The sequence below is a fragment of the Struthio camelus genome, chromosome 19, assembly GCF_040807025.1.
Source record: "Struthio camelus isolate bStrCam1 chromosome 19, bStrCam1.hap1, whole genome shotgun sequence".
Lineage (NCBI taxonomy): Eukaryota > Metazoa > Chordata > Aves > Struthioniformes > Struthionidae > Struthio > Struthio camelus.
The window spans coordinates 1555702-1574036 of NC_090960.1; the positions used below are offsets into that span (position 1 = coordinate 1555702).

At 72.9% G+C, this 18335-nt stretch overlaps 1 protein-coding gene across 3 annotated transcripts in view; it reads left to right on the forward strand.

Annotated features, from left to right (window-relative positions):
* Positions 1-362: 362 nt before the first annotated feature.
* The window catches only part of BAHCC1 (BAH domain and coiled-coil containing 1), a 29194-nt gene continuing 11221 nt past the window's right edge, over positions 363-18335 (forward strand). For all 3 annotated transcript variants that reach the window (XR_011135495.1, XM_068913700.1, XM_068913702.1), the window contains exons 1-9: positions 363-519; positions 9588-9767; positions 10482-10604; positions 12089-13828; positions 13921-14026; positions 14990-15198; positions 15277-15435; positions 16228-16418; positions 17159-17516. Coding sequence is in view for 2 of the 3 variants with exons in the window: in XM_068913700.1 (XP_068769801.1) it covers positions 363-519; positions 9588-9767; positions 10482-10604; positions 12089-13828; positions 13921-14026; positions 14990-15198; positions 15277-15435; positions 16228-16418; positions 17159-17516 (3223 nt within the window). In the remaining variant the exon portion in view is untranslated. The remainder of the gene's footprint in view (positions 520-9587; positions 9768-10481; positions 10605-12088; positions 13829-13920; positions 14027-14989; positions 15199-15276; positions 15436-16227; positions 16419-17158; positions 17517-18335) is intronic.

The window sequence follows — 18335 nt, forward strand, 5'->3', positions numbered from 1 at the left end:
GGGAAACGGCGGCCCGTGCGGCGGGGAAAGCGGGGAGCGGCGGGCCCGAGAACTGGGGAAAGGAGGAAAGCGAGGGGAGCCGGGGGGCCCGCGCACCGGGCAAGCAGGCGGCACTGGGGACCGGGGACCTTCCCCGGGGGGACGCGGAACCGCGGGGAGCGGGGCCGGGCGGCGCTCTCACGCTCTGCTTTTCTCTCCCTTGTGCCCAGGAGCAGAGGATGAGCCGGGAGCCCCGGCGCGGAGCGCGGCCCGCCGCCACCGCCGAGCCCGGCCCGCCGCGGCGCTGAGCATCGCCGGCCTCGCCCCGGAGCCCCGTCCGCGGCCCGCCGGGCCCCCGCCGGGTGCATGCACCGGGGCCCGGCATGGACGGCCGCGACTTCGCGCCTCCGCCGCGGCTGCTGCCGGAGCGGGGCAGCCTGAGCCAGCGGGCCGGCGCGGGGCGCGGCGCCGTGCAGCCCCCCGGACACTTCCAGGCGGCCAAATACTTCCCGGCGCCCATCTCCATGGCGGCGCACACAGGTCAGCGGGCGGGGGGCGCGGGGGGCGCGGGGCTCGGCCTGCTGCCGCTGCCGTCGGGGGCCGGAGGGAGGACGATGGCCGCGCGAGCGCTCCCTGCGCCGGTGCCCGGAGGAGGGAGCGCTCCCAGGGCGCCGTTATGTGCGGGACGGGGCCCGGGCGTGCAGGCCCGGCGCTGGAAGGCTAGAAAATGCTGTTGCTATATAAAGCCCTGAAGTGTCAGGGTGAGAATGGGTTGGCAGCGCGCGCGTTTGCCTTAACAGCTGCGGCTGGTATCCCGCTGGAGCGGGACAAAGCGCCGAGCGCGGCCGGGGCGCCCGGCGCGGCGCGGCGCGACCACCCGCCCGGGGGGCGGCGGGGCCGCGGGGGGGGGGGGTCTGCAGGGCGGGCGGGCGGCGCCGCGCAAAGCCGGCAGCAGCGGGGCCGGTGCCGTCGAGGCGGCCGCCGGGGCCCGAGCGCCGAGAGCGGCCGCATCCGGCCGGCTCCGCACCGCGCTGCCCCCCCCCCCCCGCTCGCTCCCAGGCGGTTTTCTCGCCGTTGCACCGCGGCGGCCCCGGTTGTTGTCGCCGCCTTGATGAGCTGTGAATACTAATAAAATTATATCTGCTTTAATGGGATTACAATTAGTGCGTGGATTAGGGCGGGGGGCACGGCCGGGCCGGCAGCGGCGGGGGGGGGGGGGGGAAAGGCGGCGGCGGCGGCTGCTGCCTGCTCCGAGACGGGCACCGGCGGGCGGGAGGCGGGGGGGGGCCGGGGAGGCGGCGCCGGATCGGACCCGCCGCCGGGGCGGTTTCGCTTTGTGCCGCCGGCCGCGGCGCGCCGCGCTCGGGCTGTCGGGGCGCCCCGGAGCGCCGGGCGGCCCCGCTGCCTTCACCGGGGCGGGGGGGGGGGTTCCCCGGCGGGGGGGGGGGGGAGGGCCGGTCCCTCCGCCGCGCCGCGGTTTCGGTTCGTTTTCGCTGTCTTTATGGCTGTTTTTTTTTTTTTAATTTTGGTTCCGGCGTGCCCGCGGTGCTGGGCTGCGCTGCGCCCCGACGGGGCTCCCCGCGCCGCGGCCCCTGCAGCCGCCGCGCCTGGGCGACACATGGGAGCCCGAACGCAAAGGCGGCTGTTAAAATAACATGGATCGGGCTAAAAATACGCCGGCAGAAACTCGTTTCTTTCTTTCTTTCTTTTTTTTTAAAAAAAAAAAAAAAAACAGAAAAGCCAAACCCAACAACAGAAAGAGCTAAAAATATTCCGCGCTTTGGCAGGGCCCGCCGAGCCGGAGACGTTCCCGGCGAGCCCTGCACGGAGACTCCCGCGCTTACGGGAACATTGTTCAAGCTAATAAAAATTTATAATTTACTGGCCACCGCGCTTCCACGAGCCGGGCGGGCTCGGGGCTCGCGGCTCGGCTCCCCGGCTCGGCCCCGCGCGCCTTCGGGGCCCCGGCCCGCTCCGGGGCCGCGCCGCTGCGCGCGGCCCTCGTTAACGCCCGCGGTCCGTAATTAGCCCAGGCAGCAAACGGGGGTCGAGGCGGGCGCGGGGCCGGGGCCGCCGCCGCTGCCCCCCGCGTGGCTCCGTGCTCCGGCTGCGGACTACACCTCCCAGGAGCCTTTGCTGAGCGCTCCGGGCTTGGAAGTAGCCCTGTGAAAAGGAGATAAAAAATGTTTAGCTTTATTTTATTAAAGCCATAATTCAGGGCTGCGCAGTTATTACAAACAAATGCTTCGGTTTGCATCTGTTTTTGGCACCGAGACCATGCAAATGACCGCGTGAGACAGCGCTGGGGCTGGAGCGGAGGGAGCCGTGCCCCCGTGTCCGTGCCCGGCGCCGGCCCCGCTGCTGCCTCAGTTTCCCCGCGGTTTGGGCGCGGGAGCCGGACCCGGCCGCCCGTCGGGGCCGCGGGGAGCGGACCCGCTGCCAGAGCCCCCCAGCCCTGCAGCGCGAGCGCGGCCGGCCGGCCGGGCCGGAAGCGGGTTTTGGCCCCGGTGCTCTAATTAATCTCACGTGCCGCCGGGAGGCGGCCGGCGGCGGTGCCTCCCCGGGCGCGAAACGCGGTGCGGGAGGAGTGGGAAACTTCGGCGCGTAGGTTCTGTGAACTCGATACTTTTACGCAGGGCCTAAATTTTTGCCCTTGTGACGTTTTTATAGACTAATATATAGTTTAGATCGCGCCGGGCTATTTGTCACTGCAGCGCAGCTCTGGGTTTGCCGTAATATATAATAAAGCGGCGGGCAGCCGCCCAGGGGGCTGCGCAGGGGGCCGGGGCCTGCCGTGGCGCGGACGCTCCCGCGGTCCCCGTCGCCTGCCGGCGGGGAGCCAGCGCTGCAGTTCCCTCCCGCTCCGGTCTGTGCTCCCTGCAGCTGTCTCCACGGATTAAATTCCAGCCTGGGATCAGGCGAAGCAGTGCATTTTTCATCCCGGCGATACCGAGGCCGGGATGGGGAATAAACAGGTGGGGCCTCGCGGGCTCCCTTGCTGCCTCCGGCCGTGGCTCCGATTTCCCGCGGCGGCCTCGGAGGCCGGCGGGTCCCCGGGCCGCCCCGGAGCCTCCGCCTTGGCCCCGCTGCACTGATTGATTAGTTGCATCCCTGTCGCGGACGCGGTGCCCGAGCCGGCGCGCCGGGCGAGCGGAGGAGCCGGGGTCGCGGGCGCCGAGCCGTCGTCCGGGGCGGAGGCCGCCCGGCGCTGCTCCGCCGTGCCGCCGCTCCGCCGCGGCTTCCGGCCCCGCCGCCCTGGAACATGCCTCGCATTTTAAAAAGTAGGTGTCAAAGTTAAAACAGATTTCGAGATTAACTTGTCTACTCCTTATTAGCGACACTTCTGCTGCAGATTACGGGGGGAGGCGGGAGGTGGGCGCACATGTGTCAGGCAGAAAAAAAGCAGAATGCTCAGAAACCCAAATCTCGTGGAATTACACTTGAGTGGTTTCATCTGTTCATTAGTTATTATTTGGATCCGTGCGGAGAGGCTGGTGCACGCGTGTGTCTGGGGAGAGGCCAGGCCCGCGGAGCCGGGCGGCGCTCGGTGCTCGCGCCGGAAGGGGGGCGCGGGTGCTGCGCGCGGCGGCTCTCGGGGGGCCCGGCCCCGGCCCCTTTGTCTTCTGCGCGCGGCTTTGCTGCTTCCCGGGGGTGCAAAGCCTGCAGGGGTGCGGGAGAGGGAGCCGGCGCGCGTGCCCCTCTGGGGTGCAACGTGCCACGTGCCCCTCCGGGTGCAACGCGCCGTGTACCCCTCCAGGGTGCAACACGCCATGTGCCCCTCCGGGGTGCAACGTACTGCACACCCCTCCAGGGTGCAACATGCCACGTGCCCCTCCGGGGTGTAATGTGCCGCATGCCCCTCCGGGGTGCCACGTGTCACGCACCCCTCCGGGTGCAACGCACTCTGTGTCCCTCCGGGGTGCCACGTGCCACGCGCCCCTCTGGGTGCAACGCACCGTGTGTCCCTCCGGGGTGCCACGTGCCACGCGCCCCTCTGGGTGCAACGCACCGTGTGTCCCTCCGGGTGCAACACACTGTGCCGCCCCCCCGGGTGCAATGCGCCGCGGGGCCGGGCGCTGGCCCCCCGTGCCGCGGGGTTGTCTCCGGTGCTGGCGGCCGCCGCACACCCAGCTGGTAATTGTAGCAGAAAGTAAAAACAGCAGGATTTGGCTCTTCAGCGCCTTTGCAGAGAGTCAGCGGGGCGGCGGGCTGCGGCCCTCCCGGCCGCCCCGGCGGCTGACCGGGCGCTCGCCCCGTCAGCTCCTTCCTGCGGTTCGTCTTTCTCCGCTCCGTAAAGCGAAACAGATGGGCGCCCGGGGACGCCCGGCCCGGCCCGGCCCGGCCCGCTCCTCTCCTGCAGCCGCCCAAGGGCGACAGATTGCAAGCGGCACTTCGCGCGGAGAGGCTCGCTCGTGATTACCCGTCGGATAACGTTTTAATTGTACTTCTGGCACTCTGTCAAGCTAATTTGAACTGCGCTTCGATATTACAGCGTTTATTTAGTGCCATAACAATATGGATTAATCTTAAATTATAACGCCGAGGAAATTATATCACGCTTATTTCCTATCTGCCAAATACTGAAAGGGGCCGCGGGTTGGGGCGGGCTGCCGGGAGTGACCCCGGCGGGGCGAGCGGGGGTCCGGGGCGCCGCGGGGCCGGGCAGCATCCCCGCCCGGCCGGCGGCTCCGGCGCTGCCCCGGGAGAGACCCGGCCCTGGGCGGCCGCCCGGGGGCTCCTGGGCGCGGGGCGGCCGTGACGCCCCCTTACCGAAAACGGCCTGAAACTCGGGGCAGCTCTGGCTGCTTCTGTGCTTTTTGCATCGCTGTCCCGCGTGCTTCGGTTCAGCCCCCGCAGCAGCGAGATGGGTCGTGCACACGCGTGCGTGCGGGCGCCGGGAGTGCGGGCACCAGGTGTGTGAGCTGCCGGGTGTGCGGGCACCGGGTGTGCAGGCTGCTGGGTGTGCGGGCACCGGGTGCGTGTGCGCTGTGTGCAGCCGGGTGCACGTTCACCGGGGGCATGTGCTGCTGGGTGCGTGTGCACCGAGTGTGCGTGCCCCACGTGCTTGTGTGCCAGGTGTGCGTGCACCGAGTGTGTGTGTCCCGGGTGCTTGTGTGCCAGGTGTGCGTGCACCGAGTGTGCATGCCCTGCATGCTTGGGCACTGGGTGCATGTGTCCCGCCTGCTTGTGCGCCGGGCATGCGTGCACCGAGTGTGCGTGTGCTGGGTGAGCGTGCACCGAGTGTGCGTGCCCCACGTGCTTGTGCGCTGGGTGTGCATGCAGCGAGTGTGCATACCCTGGGCGTGCACGCTGCCGGGTGTGCGTGCTCCACGCGCGGGCCGCCCTCCCGGCACGACCGCCCCCGCCAGCTCCCGGCGGGCCGGGTCGGGGCGGCCGCCTGCCCGCCGGGCGGCTCCGCGTGCGGCCCCGGCCTCGGCCCCGCGAGGAATGTTCCAGCCCCGAAATAGCCGCCGGAGTAACTCTACCCCGCGCACGTCGCCGCGCCGCGCACCTCCCCGCCGCGGCTCGGCTCGGCTCGGCTGCCCGCGCGGGCACGGCCGGCCGGCCGGGGCGCCGGCTGCCGGCTTGGAAAGAAGTCCGTAAATAGCCGGGGTGGCTCCGGGCGGGGAGGGCGGCAGCCCTGCGGCCCGTGCAGCGCCGTGCACCCCCGCACCCCCCCCGGGCCGGCGACCAGAAACCTGCTCCGGAGCGAAGCAGATGTTGCCGGCGCGCGTCCCGCCCGGCCCGGGGGGCTGCGCGGGCTCCCCCGCGCTCGCCCCGGCCCACAGGCTTCCCGTCTTCCCAGCGCGTTCCCATCCGCGGCGTGGGAGCGGAGCAGGGCCGTCGGGGAGGTCGTGCTGAGACCCGGCGGGCTCGTTGCTCTTGTGACTCGTGGTGGGTTTGAGGCCAGGCCTGCCGAGGCGAAAAGCCCCCGAGTTTCCCCCCGGGGCGTCCGGCCCCCGCGCGGTTTGGCAGCGGCTCGGACCCCGAGGCAGCTCGCCCTGCTGTTAACCCTTTGGGCGGCCGCCCGGCGCTCCCGCCGGCTGCCCGCGCCTCAGTTTCCCCTGCGCGGCCGGGGGGAGGCCTGGCGGCGCGGCGGGGCCCTGCTGCGCTCGGGGGCGACCTGGCCGCGCTGCCGGGACCTCCTCGGGCCCCCGCGGGGCGCCGGCACCTCCGGGCCGCGGCGCGGCAGCCGCCCCGCCGCCTGCTCCGGCTTTGGCAGCGGGCAGGGCGGCCTGGCTGGAAAACCCCGCGGAGCTCCCAAAAAAGCAGCCGGGGGGGGGGGGGGAGGATCGCATCCGCACCCCGGCGGCGGCGGCGACCCTTCCCGCGCTCCTGGCTGCCGCCGCTGGGGATTTTCTGGCCGGCCTCGGCCGGGGCCGGGAGCGGTGCCCGGCGGAGCTGAGTCACGGCGCCGGCCCCGGGGGGCGCGGGGAGCGCGGCCAGGGAGTTCCCGGGCTGACGCTGCCCGCCGGGCGCCGGCTCCTGGGGCCGCGGGCCCCTCTGGGGTGACGTGAGTTCGGCAGGTCTCAGGCTGAATGGAGCCGCGGGAAAGGAGGCGCCCTGCCCTCCCCGGGGCTTTTCGCCGTCCGTCGGTCCGCGCGCCGCGGTGCGCCGTGCTGCAGGGGCCGGGGCAGCCCCCGCGCGCGGGGCGGGCGGCGGGCTGGGAGCCCGCGCGCGCCGCCGGGGGAGCCGGCCGTGCCAAGGGGCGTGAGTCAGCGGCTCGGATGTGCAGGGGAGAGTGTGAGAGCCGGGGCGCTGGGGCCCGGCCAGGCCAGCCCGGCCCCGCCGGGCTGCGCCGCCGCTCCAGCGCCGCGCCGCGCCACGGGGCTTCCCCCCCCCCCCTTTTTTTTTTTTTTACAGCCTGTTTCACAGCTTCCAGAAAAGGCTCGTTCTGGAAACCTCGGCTTCCTGTCGAGCTCCCGCCGCCCAGCCCCGTTCCCGGCTCCCCGCGAGCCGGGCTGCAGCGAGGGGCAACCCGGGGCCCTGCGCGCGGCGGGGCTGCGCCCTTGGGCGGCGGGGCGGCGGCGGCGGCGGCATCTCCCGCGCCCTGGCTCCCGGCACGGCACCGCACCGCTTCCCGTGCGGGGACCGCCGGCGGCGTGCAGGAGCCCGCGGCGCCGGTTCCCGCACCCAGTTCCTGCGCCCGGTTCCTGCGCCCGGTTCCCGCGCCCGGTTCCTGCGCCCGGTTCCCACACCCGGTTCCCACGCCTGGTTCCCGCACCCGGTTCCCGCACCCGGTTCCTGCGCCTGGTTCCCACGCCTGGTTCCCGCACCCAGTTCCTGCGCCCGGTTCCTGCGCCCGGTTCCCGCGCCCGGTTCCTGCGCCCGGTTCCCACACCCGGTTCCCGCACCCGGTTCCCGCACCCGGTTCCCGCGCCTGGTTCCCACGCCTGGTTCCCGCACCCGGTTCCCGCACCCGGTTCCCGCACCCGGTTCCCGCGCCCAGTTCCCGCGCCCGGTTCCCGCACCCAGTTCCTGTGCCCATTTCCCATGCCCGGTTCCTGCAGCCGGTTCCCGGGGCCGGCGGTGGCCCCGGGCTGGGGTGCGGCCGTGCCCCCCCCCACCCCGGCCCACGCGCCCCCCGCCCGGGCTCGGCCCCTGGCCGGCCGGTACAGGAAGGAGTGAGCTGCCTGTAACCACATCCCCAACACTCATCCCAGAGGCATCCCGGAGGGATTAGCCGGGGAGCGTGGGCCGGCTTAGAGAGCAAGCATCACTTCCTCCCCGGGCCCGGGCGGGCGGCCAGGCCTGCGCCGCGCGGGGAGGAGGGCGGGATGCCGCGGCCCCGCCAGCCCACGTCGGCAAACACATGCGCGCGGGGAGCGGGGCCAAGCGGCGCGGGGCGGCCAGCGCTGCCCCGCTGCTCCATCCCGGCCCGCCCGGCCTTTGGCTACCGGCTCCGATGTTTCCAACATGATCTCACGGCTCGGCCTCCCCTCCCCGGCCCGCCCAGCCCCTCGCCCCCACACTGGGGTCCGGCACGGGGAGCGCGGCCCCGGCCGCCGCGGCTGCGCGCGGGGTGCGCCGGTGCCGTCTCATCCTGCGCGCCGCTGCCCTCCCTGCGTGCGCATGCGTGCAGCGCCAGGCACATGGACACGTGTGCATGCAGCAGCAGGCACATGGACATACGTGCACATGTGCGTGCAGCGCCAGGCACACGGACACGCGTGTGTGTGTGCGCGCAGCACTGGGCACACGGACACGTGTGTATGCAGCACCAGGCACATGGACATACGTGCACGTGTCCGTGCAGTGCCAGGCACACGGACACGTGTGTGCGTGTGTGCAGCACTGGGCACATGGACACGTGTGCATGCAGCACCAGGCACATGGGCATACGTGCACGTGTGCGTGCAGCGCCAGGCACACGGACACGCGTGTGTGTGCGCGCAGCACTGGGCACACGGACACGTGTGTATGCAGCACCAGGCACATGGACATACGTGCACGTGTCCGTGCAGTGCCAGGCACACGGACACGTGTGTGTGTGTGTGCAGCACTGGGCACATGGACACGTGTGCATGCAGCACCAGGCACATGGGCATACGTGCACGTGTGCATGCAGCGCCAGGCACATGGACACGTGTGTGTGTGTGTGCAGCACTGAGCACACGTGTCCGTGTGCATGCAGCACCAGGCACATGGGCATACGTGCACGTGTGCGTGCAGCGCCAGGCACACGGACACATGTGTGTGTGTGTGCAGCGCCAGGCACATGGACACGCGTGTGTGTGTGTGTGCAGCACTGAGCACACGTGTCCGTGTGCATGCAGCACCAGGCACATGGACATACGTGCACGTGTGCGTGCAGCGCCAGGCACACGGACACGCGTGCTTTCAGCACTGGGCACATGGACACGCGTGCCTGCAGCACCGGGCTCATGGACATGTGTGCGTGCATGGAGTGCTGGGCACACAGACATGTGTGCATGCCGCACTGGGCACATGGGCGTGTGTGTACATGCCGCACTGGGCACATGGACACGCGTGCCTGCAGCACCGGGATCATAGACATGTGTGCATGCATGCAGTGCCAGGCACACAGACACATGTGCGTGCAGCGCTGGGTTCATAGACACGCACGTGTGCGTGCAGCGCCACGCACACGGACACGTGTGCTTTCAGCACTGGGCACATGGACATGTGTGCATGCAGCACTGGGCACATGGACATGCATGTGTGCATGCAGTGCCGGGCACACATGCACGTGTATGTGCAGCACCGGGCGCATGGGCACACGTACGTGCACTGTTGGGCACACGGACCCGGGTGTATGCCTGCTCCGCCGGGCACACGGCCACACGTGCGTGCGCAGAAACAGGTCGCAGACGGCCGTCCCCGGGCCTTCCTGCCGCCGCCGCTGCCTCCCGGGCGCTGGCCGGGCTCCTGCTGCCTGCGCCCGGCTGCCGCGGCTGGGCAGCCCCCGCGCCGCCGGCGGGCCGCGCGCTCGCCCCGCTCCGGGGAGGCTCCCGCGTGCACCCCGCCGGGGCGCCGGCCGCCCCCTCGCCCGGCTCTGCCGCGCTCGGCCCTGCGGCAGGCACGTGCCCCCGCGCGCGAGCGCCCGGCCGCCATCCCGCCCTGACTCTCCTCTCTCGCCTCCGCAGCAGGGAGCGGACTGATGGGGAACTCGCCCGCCTCGTCCTTCATGGGAAGCTTCCTCACCAGCAGCCTGGGCTCGGGGGCGCCCAGCCACCCGTCGGGCCCCGCCGCCTCCCCCCCGGAGCCGGCTTTCCGCGGGCCGCACTCCGGCACCTCCCAGATCTGGTTCTCGCACTCCCACGAAGGTAAGAGCGCGCCGGCGGGCCGCCCCCCCCGCTGCAGCCAGCCCCCGGGGCCGAGGCTCAGCCCCCGGGAACGGGGCTGCGGCGGCGGGACGCCAACGTGGAGCTGGCGGCAGCTGCAGATGCTCGGAGGCCCTGCCGCCCGCTCTGTCCCCTGCTGAGACCAGGCCAACTCGTGTCGCAGGTGGCAGCCCGGCGGGGCCCCGCGCGGCTGCCCTGGGGCCGGGTTCCGGGCGCGGCGTGTCCCCGCGTCCCCGGCCGCCCCTTTGCCCGCTGCCTCCGCTGGCGCATCCCGCGCCGTCCCCACCCGCGCGGGGCCGGGAGCGAGGGACGCGCGGAGTTAAGGAGCGAGCGGCGAGGTGGTATTGGCCCGGCGCCCTGGCAGCCGGCCCAGCTGGTAGTTTGTCAGGCTGCCAGTTGGCTGCCGGCGTGCCGGGGCCGGGTGGGGGGGGGACGGCCGGCGAGGGCGGCAGCGCGCGCGGGCCCCGGCCCACGGCCCGCCCGAGCGCGCCGGCTAATGAGCCTGAAAGAGCTGCCGGCGAGCGGGGCGCCCCACGGCCTCGGCCACTGCTGCCACGAGCCTGCGGGGTCTCAGCCCGCGCCCGCCGGGGCTCGAGAGCCCGCTAACGGCGGAGACGCGGGGTGCCGCCACGTGCCGCGGCCCCGCTCGGAGGCGCCGCCGGCGCTGCTCGCCCCGCTCACCCGGGCTGCCTCCAGCTCCGGGCTACCCCCGCTTCTCCGGGAGCCTGGCTTCCACCTTCCTGCCCATGAGCCACCTGGACCACCACGGGAACAGCAACGTCCTCTACAGCCAGCACCGCTTCTACGACAGCCAGAAAGGCAGGTAGCGGGGGGTGGCGCCGGGCTGCCGCCCCGCGGCGCGGGGTCCCCGCGGCGGGCACGCGTCCCCCCCCCCGGCGGCGCGCGGCCCGGCAGCGGGTGCCGGTCCCCGGGGAGCGCAGCGGGGCCCCCGCGGCGGCGGGGTCGCGGGCGCCCGGCCCAGCTGCCGCCGCTCTCGCTTTTCACAATATTGTGGCGGGCGCTTAATAGGGAACATTGTTTGGGTGGGAAACGGAGCTAATTAGGCTCTGCCTTCGCCCGCGCTCCTCCCCTCATTAGCGGGGAGCTGACACTGGCATGGACGCGGCCCAGGGCGGCTCGGCGCGTTGCACACGTTCCCTTTGTTCGGCACCGAGCCGGGCACGGAGCGGGCGGCCAAGCCCCAGGGTGCCCCAGGCTGCGGCCGAGCCCCGGGGTGCCCCGAGCCACGGCCGAGCACCGGGGTGCCCCAGGCCGCGGCTGAGCCCTGGGGTGTCCCAAGCTGCAGCCAAGCCCCAGGGTGCCCCGAGCCGCGGCCGAGCCCCAGGGTGCCCCAGGCTGCGGCCGAGCCCTGGGGTGTCCCGAGCTGCGGCCAAGCCCCGGGGTGCCCCAAGCCATGACCAAGGCCCGGGGTGCCCCAAGCCGCAGCTGAGCCCCAGGGTGCCCCGAGCCGCGGCTGAGCCCCAGGGTGCCCCGAGCCGCAGCCGAACCCCAGGGTGCCCCGAGCCGCAGCTGAGCCCCAGGGTGCCCCGAGCCACGGCTGAGCACCGGGGTGCCCCGAGCCGCGGCTGAGCCCCAGGGTGCCCCGAGCCGCGGCCGAGCCCCAGGGTGCCCCGAGCCGCGGCTGAGCCCCAGGGTGCCCCGAGCCACGGCTGAGCACCGGGGTGCCCCGAGCTGCGGCTGAGCCCCAGGGTGCCCCGAGCCGCAGCCGAACCCCAGGGTGCCCCGAGCCGCAGCTGAGCCCCAGGGTGCCCCGAGCCACGGCTGAGCACCGGGGTGCCCCGAGCCGCGGCTGAGCCCCAGGGTGCCCCGAGCCGCGGCCGAGCCCCAGGGTGCCCCGAGCCGCGGCTGAGCCCCAGGGTGCCCCGAGCCACGGCTGAGCACCGGGGTGCCCCGAGCTGCGGCTGAGCCCCAGGGTGCCCCGAGCCGCGACCGAGCACCGGGGTGCCCCGAGCCGCAGCCAAGCCCCAGGGTGCCCCGAGCCGCGGCCGAGCACCGGGGTGCCCCGAGCCACACATGAGCCATGGGGTACCCTGAGTCATGGGCACAGCTTTGCACCCGGGGACGGTGGGGGGCGCGCGGGGCGGGCCGCCTGGGCTCCGCACCCCGGGGACCTCCCGGCACCCGTGAACCTCGCTGCAGCCAGGGGCTCGCCGTGGCCCGGGTGGGCTTGCCGGGAGCCCCGGGGCCAGCCGGGTCCCGTGGCGCCGCGGGCTGCAGCCGTGCCGGCCGGAGCGGGCTCGGCGGGGGTTGCGGGACGACTCACCCGCTTGTCTTCCCCGCAGATAACTTCTACCTGCGCAACCTGCCCGCCCAGCCCACCCTGCTCTCCGCCAACCACAACTTCCCCAGCATCGCCCGCGCCGCCCCCGGCCACCCCATCGGCTCCTGCAGCCGGGAGCGCGAGCCCGGCCCCCTGCCCAAGACGCCCAAGGACTACGAGCGCTTCCTGGCCGGCAAGGACAAGGTGGGCAAGGGGGAGCCCAAGGAGCGGCCGCCCGACGACGACGGCGGCGGCAAGGAGCGGCACAAGGCGGTGCTGCCGGTGACGCCCGAGGGCCACTGCAAGGAGAGCCTGCCGCCCCGCGCCGCCTGCGACGGCCGCCCCAAGCACCTCGCCTCCTGCCTGCTCAACGCCAAGGTGCTGGCCGGCGAGGCCGGCAAGGCCGTGCCGCCCAGCTGCGCCGGCGGCGCCCTGCCGCGGCCCGCCGCCGGCCGCTGCGCCAAGGAGCTGGGCGCCCACGAGTCGCCGCCGCAGCCGCCCTACGGCGAGTGCCTGGAGCGGCGGCAGATGCTGCACCACGCCGTGTCCTACACGGTGCCGTCCAGCCTGCCGGCCGGCCCGCCGCCGCTGAGCACCGCCGCCGGCTCCTTCGCCTGCCTGCCGCTGCACGCCGGCCCCGACGTGCTGTGCCCGCTGCCGGACAAGGGCGGCCGGGAGCTGAAGCTGAGCGGGGCCACGCTGGTGCCTTCGGTGGGACACCTGGCCGACAAGAGCAGGTCCTTCCAGGTGGCGGCGGCCGAGAGCGGCGGGCTGGAGCGGGCCGAGGGCAAGGAGCGGCACGGGCACGGCGAGGCGGGCGCCGAGCCGCCCGGCGCCTACGGCCCCTCTTTCCACCACCCGCTCAAGGCGGAGGGCAAGGCGGAGCGGCGGCTGGAGTGGGGCCCCCCCGGCCCCGCCGCCCGCCTCAAGGGCCTCGAGTACCTGGGCGGCGGCGGCGGCGGCGGCGAGACCCCCTTCGCCGGCCTCGGCCACGCGCCCAAGGGCGGCCTGGAGAAGGGCGGCTACTTCGAGCTGCCGCCGCCGGACTGCGCGCGGGCCGCCCACCCCGACCCGCTGGGCGCCAAGATGGGCCAGTCCTGCTGCACTTTGGAGAAGGGCCCCAAGGAGGCCCCCCCGGGCCACGCGCCGCAGAAGGTGGCGCGGATCCGGCACCAGCAGCACGCCGCCGCCGAGATGGAGCCCGCCGCCGCCGGCCCCGAGGCCAAGCGCAAGCCGCTGGAGCTCAACGCCCTGGGCTACAGCGGGCCCCACCTGCCCCCCTGGGGCGTGCAGGGCCAGGGCCCCCCCATGGCCATGCCGGAGGAGAGGAAGGGCTCTTACCTGGACCCCTTCAGCACGAGTTTGCAGCAGGCTGCATTAATGACTCAGGGCTCGGTGCTGAGCCAGGACATGCCGACCCCCCCGGACGAGGTCTCGGCCATGAAGAACCTTCTCAAATACAGCAACCAAGCACTTATCGTGGGCCAGAAGACCCCGTTCGTGGGGCTGGGCAACCTCAAGGGCAGCTGCGCCCACCAGGACGCCAAGTTCCCCCCGGGCAAGGGGCAGCAGGAGCTGGAGCGGCCCGACTGCGCCCGCAGCAGCCGGGAGCACGAGCTGGGCCACGGCGAGGGCGAGGTGCGGCAGCCGCCCGTGGGCATCGCCGTGGCCGTGGCACGGCAGAAGGACACGCTGAGCCGGCCCGAGCCCTCCTACGGCAGCGGCTCCGGCCGGCAGAGCCGGGCGGCCGCGGGCATCAAAGGTAAGGGGGGGACGGCGGCGGTGGGGGGGGGGGGCGGTGGGCGCAGGGGTCCGGGGCTGCGCTCACCCCTCTCTCTCGCCCCCCCGGTGCAGCCGGCACGGCGCGGCCCATGCACGTCATCGACCTGGAGGCGGAGGAGGAGCGGAGCCGGCTCTGCGAGGAGCGCCTGGGGCTGGCCGGCCGCGAGCTCCTGCTCCAGTAAGGACGGGCGGGCGGGTGGCGGTGGGGGGCAGAGCGGGGCTGGGGAGGGGGCGGCCGCGGGGCCCCGGGCACGGCGCAGCGGGGTGCTCGGCTCGGCACTGAGAGCCCCGAGCCCCCAGCGGGGCCACAGGCAGAGCATAGCCGCGGCTCCTGTGTCCCCCATCCCGCGTCCCCCTTCCTACATCCCCCGTCCTGCATCCCCCATCCTGCATTCCCCTCCCGCATCCCGCATCCTGCATCCCCCATCCCATGTCCCCCACCCTGCATCCCCTATTCTGCATCCCCCATCCCGTGACCCCCACCCCACATCCCCTATCTTGCATCCGCCATCGTGCATCCCCCATCCTGTGTCCCCCATCCCGCATCCCATATCCTCTCTTCTGCGTCTCCCATCCCACATCCCCCATCCTGGATCCCCCATCTCCCATCCTCCTCCATCCCGCATCCTCCATCCCACATCCCACATTTTGCATCCCCCATCCTGCATTTCCCCATCCCACATCCCCCATCCTGCATCCCCCCATCCCGCATCCCCCATCCAGCATCCTGCATCCCCCATCCTGCATTTCCCCATCCTGCATTTCCCCATCCTGCATCCCACATCCTGCATCCCCCTCCTGCATCCCCCCATCCTCCATCCTGCATCCTCCAGCCCGCATCCCCCCATCTTGCATCCCCCATCCTGCATTCCCCCATCCCACATTCTCCATCCCTCATCCTACATTTCCCCATCCCGCATCCCCCCATCCTGCATCTCCCACCCTGCATCCCTGATCCCCCATCCTGCATCCATTATCCTGCATCCTGCACCCCACATCCTGCACCTCCCATCCCCCTTTCTGCATCCCCCAGCCCGCATCCCCCAGCCCGCATCCCCGCAGCCCGGTAGCCCCTGGGGAGCGCCGGGCGGCCGCGGCCCCCTCCCGTCCCTCTGCGCCATTCTCCGTCCCGGCCTCGCAGGGAGAACAAGGAGCTGGTGGAGTTTGCGCGGATCCACCCGTCCAGCGGCTGCCCCGGCGAGCTGACGCCGCACCTGATGATCGCCGGCGGCTCCTCGCTGCAGCCCGGCCAGCTCGGCGGCGACCCGGCCGCCCACGCGCACCCGGCCCACGCGCACTGGCTGCCCCGCACCCGCAGCCCCTCCATCTGGATGGGGGGACACTCGTACGGTCAGTGCCGCCTCGCGCCGGGCTGCGGGGGGGGCGATGGCCCCTCGCCCGGCGCTCACGGCCCCCTCGGCCCCGCAGGCATTGGCCACCCCGCGCTGCACCAGAACCTGCCGCCCGGCTTCGCCGCCTCCATGCCCAGCACCATGCAGTCCGTGTTCCCCCTCTCCCAGGACCCCCCGGCCCAGCTCGTCATCCTGCCCACCGAGCCCCCGGCCCACGGCACCCCCCACACGCTGGGTGAGGCCGGGGACGGCGCTGGGAGGGGGTCCCTGCGGGTGCTACTGGGGCTTTGGGGCTGGGGGTGCGGGGGTGGGAGGTGGGGATTCCTGCGGGTGCTGGCATGGGGCTGGGGTTGCAGGGGTGGGAGGTGGGGGTCTCTGCGGGTGCTGGCATGGGGCTGGGGGCTGGGGGTGGGAGGTGGGGGTCCCTGCAGGTGCTGGCATGGGGCTGGGATTGCAGGGGTGGGAGGTGGGGGTCCCTGCGTGTGCTGGCATGGGGCTGGGGGTGCGGGGTGGGAGATGGGGTCCCTGCGGGTGCTGGCATGGGGCTGGGGGTGCGGGGGTGGGAGATGGGGTCCCTGCGGGTGCTGGCATGGGGCTGGGGGTGCGGGGGTGGGAGATGGGGGGTCCTTGCAGGTGCTGGCATGGGGCTGGGGGTGCAGGGGTGGGAGATGGGGGGTCCCTGCGGGTGCTGACATGGGGCTGGGGGTGCGGGGGTGGGAGATGGGGGGTCCTTGCAGGTGCTGGCATGGGGCTGGGGGTGCAGGGGTGGGAGATGGGGCGTCCCTGCGGGTGCTGACATGGGGCTGGGGGTGCGGGGGTGGGAGATGGGGGGTCCTTGCGGGTGCTGGCATGGGGCTGGGGGCTGGAGGTGGGAGACGGGGGTTCCTGCGGGTGCCACTATGGGACTGGGGGGTGCAGGGATGGGAGATGGCATTGCCATGGGGCTGGGGTGCAGGGGTGGGGGGGACGCCGCTGGGGGTCTGCAGGGCAGCCCCGCGGCCCCGGTTGACCCCCCCGCCGTCGGCAGCCGACGTCATGGACCAGGCGTCGCTGTGGCCGCCCATGTACCCGGGCCGGGGCCCCGGCGCCCACCTGCAGCACGCGGGGCAGCTGCCCGTGTACTCGCGCTCGCAGTTCCTGCGGCAGCAGGAGCTCTACGCCCTGCAGCAGCAGCGCGCCGCCCAGGCCCTGGAGATGCAGCGCCAGGCGCACGCCCAGGTGCCGCCGGGCCGGGGGGCGCGGGGGCGGCGGGCTGGTGAGGTGGGCTGGGGTACGGGGCTGGTTCGCGGGATGTGGGGCTGGTGAGGGGCTGCGACGTGCGGGGCAGGGCGGGATGTGGGGCTGGGTCAGGGCTCAGGGCTGGTGGGGGGCTGCGATGGGAGATGCTGGGCTGGGCCATGGGGCTATGATGTGAGGTGTGGGGCAGGGATGTGGGGCTGGAAGGGGCTGTGATGTGAGATACAGGGCTGGAATGGGGGGCCGGTGGTGGGGCTGCAATGTGAGATGCTGGCCTGCAGCACAGGGCTGGCAGGGGCTGTGATTTGTGATGCGGGGCTGGGGTGCGGGGCTGGGGTGTGGGGCTGGGGTGCGGGGCTGGGGTGCGGGGCCAGGATGTGGAGTTGGGATGCGGGGCCGGGATGCAGGGCTGGGATGCGGGGTTGGGATGTGGGGCTGGGATGCGGGGTTGGGATGTGGGGCTGGGATGAGGTGCTGGGATGTGGGGCTGGGATGTGGGGCTGGGATGCGGGGTTGGGATGTGGGGCTGGGATGCAGGATTGGGATGCGGGGTTGGGATGCGGGGCCGGGATGCGGGGCCGGGATGCGGGGCTGGGATGTGGGGTTGGGATGCGGGGCTGGGATGTGGGGCCGGGATGTGGGGCTGGGATGCCGGGCCGGGATGCGGGGCTGGGATGCAGGGTGTGGGGCAAGCATGGGCCGACCTCCGTGTCCCCCCGCAGCGCAAGCCGGAGGAGCAGCCCCTGGAGCTGGAGGACGCGGGTGCCGAGAAGCCCCTCAAACCCTCCCACAAAGCAGTTGCCTTAAACCCCCCGGCCAAGGGCATGTCCTCGGCGGCCCCCGGGCCCCCCAAGCTGTCCCCTTGCTGCCACTCACCGGCCCTGCGGCACCCGGCCAAGTGCCCCGTGGCCCTCCCCACGGCCCCCTGCACTTTACCCGTCTGCCCCGCCGCCAGCTCCGCCGTGGCCCCCCGCTCGCCCGCTGACAGCCCCGTCCCCGCGCAGAGCAAGGGTGCCGACACCGAGGACAAGCGCGGGGAGGGACAGCCGCCCCGCGACTACCCCAAGTCCCTGGAGCCAGGTAGGACCTGGGGGAGGGGGTGAGGTGGGGGCATGGCCCCACGCACCCGCCCTGGCCGGGGGCTGCAGGGCCAGGGTGCAGCCCTGTGGGTGCAGGGTGCGGTGTGGGAACGGGGTGGTGGGTGCAGCCCTGTGGGCGTGGGGATGCAGCGCGGGGATGGGGTGCTTGGGTGCAGCGCAGGAGAGGAGTGCCGGGGTGCAGTGCGGGAACAGGGTGCTGGGGTGCAGCCCTGTGGGTGCTGGGATGCAGCGTGGGAATGGGGTGCTCAGGTGCTGCGTGGGAGCAGGGCACCAGGATGCAGCATGGGAGTGCAGTGCCGGGGTGCAGCACGGGATCGGGGCACCAGGATGCAACACAGGACCAGGGTGCTGGGGTGCAGCACGGGAGCAGGGCCCCGGGGTGCAGCGTGGGAATGAGGTGCGGCGTGGGAACAAGGTGCTGGGGCGCAGTGTGGGAATGGGGTGCAGTGCAGGAACAGGGTGCAGCACAGGTGTGGGGCACCAGGGTGCAGCGTGGGAATGGGGTGCAGCGTGGGAACAGGGTGCAGCATGGGAGCGGGGTGCCAGGGTGCAGTGTGGGAACAGGGTGCAGCGTGGGAACAAGGTGCTGGGGTGCAGTGTGGGAATGGGGTGCAGCGCAGGAACAGGGTGCTGGGGTGCAGCGTGGGAACAGGGTGCAGTGCGGGAACAGGGCGCCGGGGTGCAGCGTGCGAACGGTGCAGCACGGGAATGGGGTGCAGCGTGGGAACAGGGCACCGGGGTGCAGCGTGGGAGCGGTGCAGCACGGGAATGGGGTGCAGCATGGGAACAGGGCGCCGGG